At 38.2% G+C, this 10,378-nt stretch overlaps 1 protein-coding gene across 1 annotated transcript; it reads right to left on the bottom strand.

Annotated features, from left to right (window-relative positions):
* Positions 1–843: 843 nt before the first annotated feature.
* LOC127857253 (uncharacterized protein K02A2.6-like) lies at positions 844–2,968 on the bottom strand. Its single transcript, XM_052393670.1, has 2 exons — positions 1,294–2,968; positions 844–884 (listed from the first exon to the last, which is right to left on the bottom strand). The coding sequence occupies exons 1-2, from the start codon at positions 2,966–2,968 to the stop codon at positions 844–846; spliced, it is 1,716 nt and encodes a 571-aa protein (XP_052249630.1).
* Between the last annotated feature and the right edge of the window lie 7,410 nt (positions 2,969–10,378).

Raw genomic sequence — 10,378 nt, forward strand, 5'->3', positions numbered from 1 at the left:
TCGGGTATCATCAAATCAAGTTTACTGCGCAAATTCCGACCGAAAAACAGTTTTGCAGGAGTTTCCCCCGTCGTACAATGTGGCGTATTACGATATGCCAACAAGACAGAGTTGATCTTCAAATTGAAATCGGTGTTTTCATGTTTTAAAGCGCGCATTGCAGATTTGAAAGAGCCATTGAACCTTTCCACAAGACCATTTGTGGACGGTTTTGCTACCGCAGTTCTCATATGACATATCCCGTTTCTCTTCATAAACAGAGAAAATTCTTCAGATGTAAATTGACAACCATTGTCTGATACTAATTGCTTGGGCAAGCCGTATCTTGGGAATATTGTACGCAATTCTTCAATTGTTCTTTCAGAAGTTATCGATTTCATTTCGATGACTTCTGGCCATTTCGAATGAGCATCTACGATAACCAAGAACATGCGTCCAAGAAATGGACCTATGAAATCTACATGTATTCGCTCCCAACTTGACGTAGGCCATTCCCACGGGTGTAACTGAACTTTCGCGGGCGATTTCTGTTGCATCTGACACGGTTCGCATCTTTTAACCATGTGTTCGATGTCAGTGTCAATGCCAGGCCACCAGACGTAACTACGCGCTAGTGCCTTCATTTTAACGATACCTGGATGGCTGATGTGCAATAAATCAAGCACACGTTCGCGCATCTTAATGGGAATTATCACCCTAATGCCCCACATTAAGCATCCGTGGTGAATCGTCAATTCATTTCGTCGCGCGTAATAGCCTTTCAAAAGAGGGTCATTATCATTGGTTTTCCAACCTTGTTGTATTTGCCTAAATACACGTGACATAACGCGCTCCCGCCTAGTTTCACGGCTGATTTCCGCGCTCGTGACCGGAATTTGTTCTAACTGAGAAGTGTAGAACACATCTTCAACTGAAATTTCTTTACCCTTTTCCTTTGACGGCGCGGGTAAACGCGACAATCCGTCCACATTAGTATGCATTTTAGTACTTTTGTACTGTATATCGTAATCGAATCCAGAGAGAAATATAGCATATCTCTGAACGCGCGCGGCAGTCGTTGCCGGAATGCTTTTGCTCGGGCTGAATATTGAAGTGAGGGGTTGGCAATCAGTGACCGATGTGAATTTTCTACCATAGAGATATGGGTAATACTTTGTACTGCCCAATAAATTGCCAATGCTTCCCTATCGATTTGAGCATATTTCATTTCAGTTTTGGTAAGTGACCTTGATGCGAACGCGATCGGCTTTTCTGAGCCATCTGGCATAACGTGTGACAATATACCGGAAATACCGAACGGTGAGGCATCCGACGCGAGCCTAACCGGAAGTTCCGGGTTGTAGTGTGTAGGAACAGGTTCCGTAATGAGAAGTGTTTTCGACTTTTCGAACGCGCTCTGGCATTCTTTTGACCAGACGAATGTTCGATTGTTCTCGAGCAACGCGTTCATGGGCTTTGTTACGGTCGCGAGATCTGGCAGAAAACGATGGTAATAATTGAGTACCCCGAGATATGCCCTAAGTGATGTAACATCACATGGAGGTGGTGTATTCAATACCGCCTCTACTTTATCCTGACACTTCCATAAACCTTGTTCGTCAATTTCATGACCACAGAATGTAATCCTTGGCACGAAAAACTCACACTTGTCCTTATTTACTTTAATTCCATATTGCTGTAACCTACACAACACCTTTTGTAAGTTATCCAAATGCACATTATCACTTTCACCAGTAATCACCATATCATCCAGCATGCACTGCACCCCAGGGATTCCTTGAAGAATTTGGTCCATTGTGCGTTGCCATATAGCTGGAGCAGAAGAAACCCCATATAGCATCCGGTTGTAACGGTACAATCCTCGGTGGGTGTTGATCGTTAGCAACTCCTTGGTTTCGTCCTCGCATTCTAGTTGTAGGTACGCTTGTCGTATATCAAGCTTGCTGTATTTTCGCCCATTTGACAGATTGGCGAAAATGTCCTCGATTCTTAGGAGAGGATATCTATCAACCTTGATTGATTGATTTACGGTAACCTTAAAATCACCGCATATTCTCACATCGCCGTTTCCTTTTACGACAGGAACGATCGGTGTCGCCCATTCACTGGTGTCCACTTTCGAGATGATTCCTTGACTCTCGAGACTGTCCAGTTCTTTCTCTATTTTTGGCTTAATAGAGTACGGTACCGGCCTAGCCTTTATGAATTTAGGCTGAGAATTTTCATTTAGGGTGAGCCTTGCCTTAATGCCCTTCACCTGTCCTATACCGTCACTAAACACGTCTTTATGTTTGTCAAGTATAGAATTTAGACGTACCTTCAGGCCTTCCGTTGTCACAGAGTTCACGTTAAAAAGTGCGTCCCAGTCCAGTTTGATGTGACTCAGCCAGTCCCTTCCAAACAGTGCAGGCCCATCACCTTTCACGACGCAAAGTCGCATTGTTCGCGATTGTCCATTATAACTGACATGCACCATAACTGTCCCTTGTTGCTCTATGACATCGCCTGAATATGTCTTCAGTATGGAAAAAGCAGGATCGAGCTTCATATTTCCGAATCGTTTTCGGAAATCCTTGTTTGATATGAGGGTAACTGCTGATTCTGTATCAAGCTCCATGGGTACCTCGACATCGTTAATCTTCGGCTTAACGATGAATTTCCCGTTGTCTCCTTTGTTCACAGTGTTGATCACTGAAACGTTTTCCTCCATACACTGCACCGACTTAAGCTTCCTACATATAGCCTTTATATGTCCCTTTGCTTCACAGTGATGACAAACTGCATCTTTCAGTCTGCATTTCTCGGAGGGGTGGTTAGTTTTCCCACAATGGATGCACTTGGTGCTCTCTTTGGCATGTTTGTGATGCTTCCATTTCTTAGGTTTTGTTGAATGTCCAACTCGATTGACAGGCACATCGGCGGCTGCCGATAACTGTAACTCGGCGGCGTCCTTATGTGCAGCTTCCATGGCAAGCGCTATTTCTATGGCATTTTGCAGTGTCAAATCAGCGATTGACAATAATCTTCGCTGTGTTCCTGCATCTTTAAGTCCACAAACGAACCTGTCCCTTAAAGAATCGTTCAAGTTCGATCCGAATTCACAGAATTCCGCCAACTTCCGAAGTGAAGTTACGTAACAACTCACACTTTCGCCCACTGCTTGTTTTCTCTTGTGAAACCGGAATCGTTCCGCGATTATTAACGGTTTCGGGCACAAATGAGTTTGTAAAAGCTGACAAAGTTCCTCATACGATTTCTCGGACGGCTTTGCTGGTACGGTAAGGTTCTTTAACAACCCGTACGTCTTTTCACCGAGGAGTGTTAAAAGTCCTGCCACTTTTCGTTCATTATCGATGTCATTGACCATAAAGTACTGTTCAAGTCGTTCCTGGTAGGAAGTCCATGTTTCGACATTGCTGTCATATGCGTTAATGTTCCCAATCAGGCCCGTTGCCATTTTGTGTTTATATCCAGAATTTCACGCACAATCTTATTAAACGGATAAAATTCTCGAAATATAATCCACAAAGTTTTATCCTCGTCGCCAGTTTGTTGTGTTTGGGTAAACAAACGAAGTGAAACGCATATTTATTTCAGTGGCTACTTTATTATCATTCAACGATAGAAGCGATCGATGCCTAACAACTAACTAACTAGATCAGAGGTCAACATGCAGTTATGAAGAACATGGGGCGGTGCGTTGCTACGCTTCATTTACAAGAAGGCGTGGCGTAGCGGCATTATCTAAATACACAACAATAAGAACACAACCCATCTGAGTCTGAATAAAAAACACTAGATGTGAAGTTGGAATAAGACATCAATCTTGTAATAAACTGTGTTTTAAACAATTTATTATATGCTGTTATACCTCTTGTTATTATTCATTTTGACATATCATAAGTAAATTTGACACTTGTGTTTTCGTATATTGTGACCTAAACGACAATTGCAGTTATTGAAAATTTTAAACATATAACATTGATCTCCCTTCATATGCAATGGGTTACCAAATCTTGACATATTAGTATTTTTTTTAAATATGTCTGACATAATTACATATATTGTCCAGTGTTTGCTTAGATATGTATAGGAAAGACAAAACGTATCGTATATACAAATGTTTCTATTTCCTAAATATAGTTTTTCTTTTCATGATATTTTATTTTACATAACTATAATATACAATAAGTTACATATGAGCATTTACACATACAATGTTATTTGTATTGCCTTGCATCTAAAAGATGTACATAAAAAAACAATGAATTCATCACATTGAAACAATACCAAAATCATAAATAATGTACACCGAAAAATGATGTGTTTTGCTACATATCAACAATGGCATAATATACAAATATACATTGACTACACTATCTTGGTCAAGTTATGTTACTCGGTTACGTACATATAAATCTGGTGTTCCATACAAGCCTGCACAATTTTTTACAAAGCATCATAAACTATTGTGTCTGAATACCAACGTCAACACAAGCGAAGAGCATGCACGTTATAAATGTAATATCCATCATTAGCTATTAACAAGTATAACTTTGGTCATTAATCAAAAATAATATCATCCTAATAAATAAATAAATTGAAATCATTCCACAAAAATAATAGGCTTTTTGCAATCATTCAACAAATTATATCAATGTAAGTTAAGATAACCTTTCAAATTGTTTTCAATATAAACAATCTTTCTTCAAAAGATCACACATAGGTTTCGTGTCAATTTTCAGTGTTTGAATATGTATACAGCTTTGATCTGAATCAAAATCAAGAGTGGACAAGTCAAAATACAGACAAAGTAGTAACAAAGATCTGCACTCTCTTGCATTTAAAATAATAATAAAGATAACAGCTTTGGACAAGTAACTTTCACTTTGTTATAATTAACTACAATTGATAAAAACCTGTTAACATCAAGTCACTGACATTACCCTTACTCCCATAAGGCGTGAACCTTCATTTATATAACACACAGCTTGGCTTGTTACAGGACTGTTTATGCGTTGTCATTCCGCCATTTCAGTCTTGACCATGCCACTTGTTTCCCACTAGTTTCAACATTTAGAAATGAGAGTGTCCATCATACGAGTTCACGATTGACCTCAATACTCAAAGATTACAAACATGAGCACTTATAGACTACCATGTTTTAATGTTTATTTATCACTGCGCTTCATGTGTATGATTAACAGCTGTAACAGCCTGTCGATTTACTTGGTCAGTTTTATTTTGTTGAAAGGCCTCTGAAAGAAAAGAAGACGCGTTATTTAAGATTTTCAGTTTTTCATTATGATTTGTTACTAATGAAAGCTAATATCAAGCACGGAACTTCAATATGGTTTTTAACATTGTCTTACTAATGAAAGCTAAGATTAAGCACAGTACTGCAATATGGTTTTTAACATTGTCTTACTAATGAAAGCTAAGATTAAGCACAGAACTGCAATATGGTTTTAAAAATTGTCTAAATGAAAGCTAAGATTAAGCACATAACTGCATTATGGTTTTTAACATTGACTTACTAATGAAACTTAAAATCAAGCACAGTACTGCAATATGGTGTTTAACATTGTCTTACTAATGAAAGTTAAGATCAAGCACAGTACTGCAATATGGTGTTTAACATTGTCTTACTAATGAAAGTTAAGATCAAGCAAAGTACTGCAATATGGTGTTTAACATTGTCTTACTAATGAAAGTTAAGATCAAGCACAGTACTGCAATATGGTTTTTTAACATTGTCTTACTAATGAAAGTTAAGATAAAGCACAGTACTGCAATATGGATTTAACATTGTCTTACTAATGAAAGTTAAGATCAAACACATAACTGCAATATGGTTTTTAAAATTGTCTTACTAATGAAAGCAAAGATCAAGCACAGAACTGCAATATGGTTTTAACATTGTCTTACTAATGAAAGTTAGGATCAAGCACAACATTGTCTTACTCATGAAAGCTGAGATCAAGCACCGAACTGCAATATGGTTTTTAGCATTGTCTTACTTATGAAAGCTAAGATCAAGCAAAGAACTGAAATATGGTTTTTAACATTGTCTTACTAATGAAAGCTAAGATAAAACACAGTACTGCAATATGGTTTTTAACATTGTCTTACTTATGAAAGCTAAGATCAAGCACGGAACTGCAATATGGTTTTAACATTGTCTTACTTATGAAAACTAAGATCTAGCACAGAACTGCAATATGGTTTTTAACATTGTCTTACTAATGAAACCTAAGATCAAGCACAGAACTGCAATATGGTTTTAACATTGTCTTACTCATGAAAGCTAAGATCAAGCACAGAACTGCAATATGGTTTTTAACATTGTCCGAGTTCAATCTGTATGTGAAATGGCAGTTCTGGGGGTGTTAGTTAAATAATACCAACTTGAGGAGAATAATACAATGAAAGGGAAGTTGACAAGTTTTCGTTTCTTTGTAAATAGTTTTATTTGCAAGTACCTTAACATCAAATCGATGCGGCAATTGGATTGTCATAAGCTTTCAGAATAAAATGTTTGCAAGCAGGCAAGTATTACATAGTTTCAAAATTTATCTGTTGGGCAAGATTCTCTGATAAAACTGGTGTGTTATCTCTTAAGAAGGAGCAAGGGTTTACAACCACGGTCACAATTCCCCAAAATTCCACTTTTGTCTAAAAACTATACTAATGTCACAGAAAAAGAACCAAAAAACAGGACGGGCAAGTTTACCCGCTGGATAATATGTTTGAAGAGTTTCATCACACTAGAAGCATGCGTGTACTTCTTGAATTAAGCTGGATTCACAATTCTGACGGATGGATGGAATGACCTATAGAAGAACAATGGTGGGTCTATATACCCATACACACCTCTGAAAGTTGGGTTATAAAATTAGCCAGCATCTTGTCTCGCAAACTTACCAAACGTTCACACTCAAAGATGTTCACAGACTGTGGGTTCTGCGCCTTGGAGATGCCAGAATCCTGTGAGGAGATGCTAGAATCCTGTGAGATGCCAGAATCCTTTGAGGAGATGCCAGAATCCTGTGAGGAGATGCCCGAATCCTGTGAGAAGGAGATGCCAGAATCCTGTAAGAAGATGCCAGAATCATGTGAGGACGACCGTTGCTGCGACTGTAGCTACTTGCGGAATAGTGATACCTTGCTGTTTGGGTTTACTGAATACAAAGCCTAATGTGTTTAAAACAAATATGTATAAAGAAATTCAATAAGCAATAGGCTTTCATATCAGCAGGCTACAATTATACAATACATTATATGGGAAAGCTATTGGAGAAGAGAGGCATATTGAAATACATGCAAGGGCATATATATGTGTAACGTTTTTGATTAAAACTAAACAAAAAAAATATAATAAATTAAAGCAAATTCATGTATACCATTATGCATACATTTATTGTAAAAAATGCAAAAGAATTTCTTAAACCATTTGAGGATCAACTTAAATATTTAAAACAATATTTTATTTGGTTGAACAATTTCATAAGTTTTAAAGCATATAAGGTGTTGTTTATGTATTCTGGCATTTTCATTTGCTTTCAGATATGAGACAGACCTAGTGTTCTTTCTATATAATGCCATCAATATATCATCGATTCCAAAATGCACGAAGGGTGGGAATATGCATTGTTTTTACATGAGTCTATATTTAGCGGACATAATGTCAATATCCCCCTTTTACCAAAATAACAATTATTGTCATCCTATTATAATTAAGAAGCAGGTACCACCTTGAAACAATCCATTTTCATTGATCAATTGTACTAATTTCACCCTGGCTTGGTGCCTACAATTCTGGAATAATTTGTTGAATATTATTGAGAAAAGTTGAGAAAAACCTAATTATTACGAGTATAATTCGACCGTTAAACAATAGCAACCAAAATTCTCATCACACTATGTCCAAGGATACTCCTAGTTTGCGTACTTATTTATTTTTACAATGGCTCGAGATAGAATACAATAATAGGAAAATTTATAAGCGTAATATCGTAATATCCGTTCAATTTTGGCTGTAAAAAGGATTTAGCTTTCACTTCTTAGCTTTCACTTCTTGCTCTATATATAGAATCATATCATCTTTAACGCCATTACACATTATAAAAACAAACCATATTAACCTAACCTTGCAAAAACTGCTGCGACTAGGCAGCTTCAACATGGGTGGCAGCTGACTAGACTGCTGATGCTGTAATTGCTGCGGTTTTGACTTAGGTTTCTAGGATACCGCTGGGCGCTGAACGAGAATTGTGCACATTCCAATATGTATATATGGCGAGTGTTGTATTGCCATGCTCTCTGCAATAAAAGACAAATATACACGAGGGAGTTATTTCATTTGTAGATAATTCACTTTTTTCTTTAATATAGTTTGTTCATTGAAAATTATAATTAATAAATTACACTTATTACTTTATCATATGTTTCTCTTTTCATGTTTGATGAAAAATATTCATACAACTTATAGCAAATTTGGTAACAATGTTATTCAATATGACTGACTAAATGTGTTAGTTACAAAGTCTCTGCACAACCTTGTATAGTGTGATACAGGGACAATATTCTGCAAGAGAATGGTTTAGCAAATGGAAAGTAAACGCTCGTCACAAATATGAGCACTAAATCCCAATCTAAATACTTCACGAAGATCACACAATTTAAGATTAAATTTAACATATTGAGAGATGCAGATGGCCTTTGATCCAAAGTCTTAAAACCAAATATTCCTACAAACCACCTATCTAGCTGACCATCTGACATACAAATGGACTCAAATTTTTGTTGCGTCTGCTTAATACATTCTCAATCCCACTGTGCATGTCATGTGGCTCTACTGCTGAAGTGTTTATGCCAGAGAGAGACGAGACTATGGGTGCATAACCACCTTGGCCCCAGCTGGCTTTAGAAGGCTCGGGCTGGGTAACTATGGGTGCATAACCACCTTGGCCCCAGCTGGCTTTAGAAGCCTCGGGCTGGGTAACTATGGGTGCATAACCACCTTGGCCCCAGCTGGCTTTTGAAGGCTCGACTGGGTAACTATGGGTGCATAACCACCTTGTCCCCAGCTGGCTTTAGAAGACTCGGGCTGGTTAACAATGGTTGCATAACCACCTTGGCCCCAGCTGGCTTAAGAAGGCTCGGGCTGGTTAACAATGGGTGCATAACCACCTTGGCCCCAGCTGGCTTTAGAAGGCTCGGGCTGGGTAACAATGGGTGCATAACAACCTTGGCCCCACCTGGCTTAAGAAGACTAGGGCTGGGTAACTATGGGTGCATAACCGCCTTGTCCCCACCTGGCTTAAGAAGGCTCGGGCTGGGTAACTATGGGTGCGTAACCACATTGTCCCCAGCTGGCTTTAGATGGCTCGGGCTGGGTAGCTATGGGTGCATAACCACCTTGTCCCCACCTGGCTTACGAGTCATTAATCGGGCATTATGTTCACACTTATTGTGACAGTGACCATGACCTTTAAGCTATTTATTCCAATTTCATCTACTGTCCAAGGTCAATGTACATATTATGTTTTGCGCCAATAGGTCAGTTCGTCGACAAGTTATTGATCGGAAACGATTTTTACACTTATTGTGATAGTGACCTTGACCTTCTACCTAGCGACCTAAATTTCAATAGGGGTTTTTGCTGTCCAAGGCCAATGGATACTTTAAGTCAATCGGTCAATTTGTTGATGAGTTATTGATTGCAAAGAGGAAACTCTCTAAACCACTCATCCCTGGTGCAATTGTAAATCTCCAGTTAAGAGGCCATTACATTTTGGAGGGGAAGTAATTTAACAGAGTGTCTGATAAAGTCCCTACAAAGTAAACCATTTAACGCAAATAAGTATCAGTTACAAGTTTAAAGATATGCAGTCAGTTAATAAACATACTATTACTTTGCCGGGGTAAACTGGTTTATTAGAAATAAGTGCATATACAGATGCTTGTAACTGACAACTGCGTTTCTTCAATAAGAGGTAAGAGATGAATGCTCGTAGATATTATGTCATGACCAATTTTCACACAATTTATGTGGCTGCATTTGGGATGAACCCTTGTTCATCCAAAAAGAGTCTAGCAGTAGCACTCAACAACCTGAGCTAACAAAACAACTCTCATAAAAACTACAGCTGAGCTTCAAACTGTCACATCTGATAAAGAAATGTACAGCAAATACATCCGTTTCATAATCTACCCTTGACATGTCAAGGATACACGGATGACTGTATATGCATTGTCCAATCATATACAGAGAAAACTCTCTAAACCACTCATCCCTGGTGCAATTGTAAATCTCCAGTTAAGAGGCCATTACATTTTGGAGGGGAAGTAATTTGACAGAGTGTCTGATTAAGTC

The sequence above is a fragment of the Dreissena polymorpha genome, chromosome 14, assembly GCF_020536995.1.
Source record: "Dreissena polymorpha isolate Duluth1 chromosome 14, UMN_Dpol_1.0, whole genome shotgun sequence".
Lineage (NCBI taxonomy): Eukaryota > Metazoa > Mollusca > Bivalvia > Myida > Dreissenidae > Dreissena > Dreissena polymorpha.

Excerpts from the sequence above, each read along its gene's own strand:
- LOC127857253 (XM_052393670.1), bottom strand. The coding sequence starts at position 2,968 with ATGGAAGCTGCACATAAGGACGCCGCCGAGTTACAGTTATCGGCAGCC. Across the intron at positions 885-1,293 it reads GTCGGATGCCTCACCGTTCG|TTAGAACAAATTCCGGTCAC; the intron begins GTATTTCCGGTA and ends TACACTTCTCAG.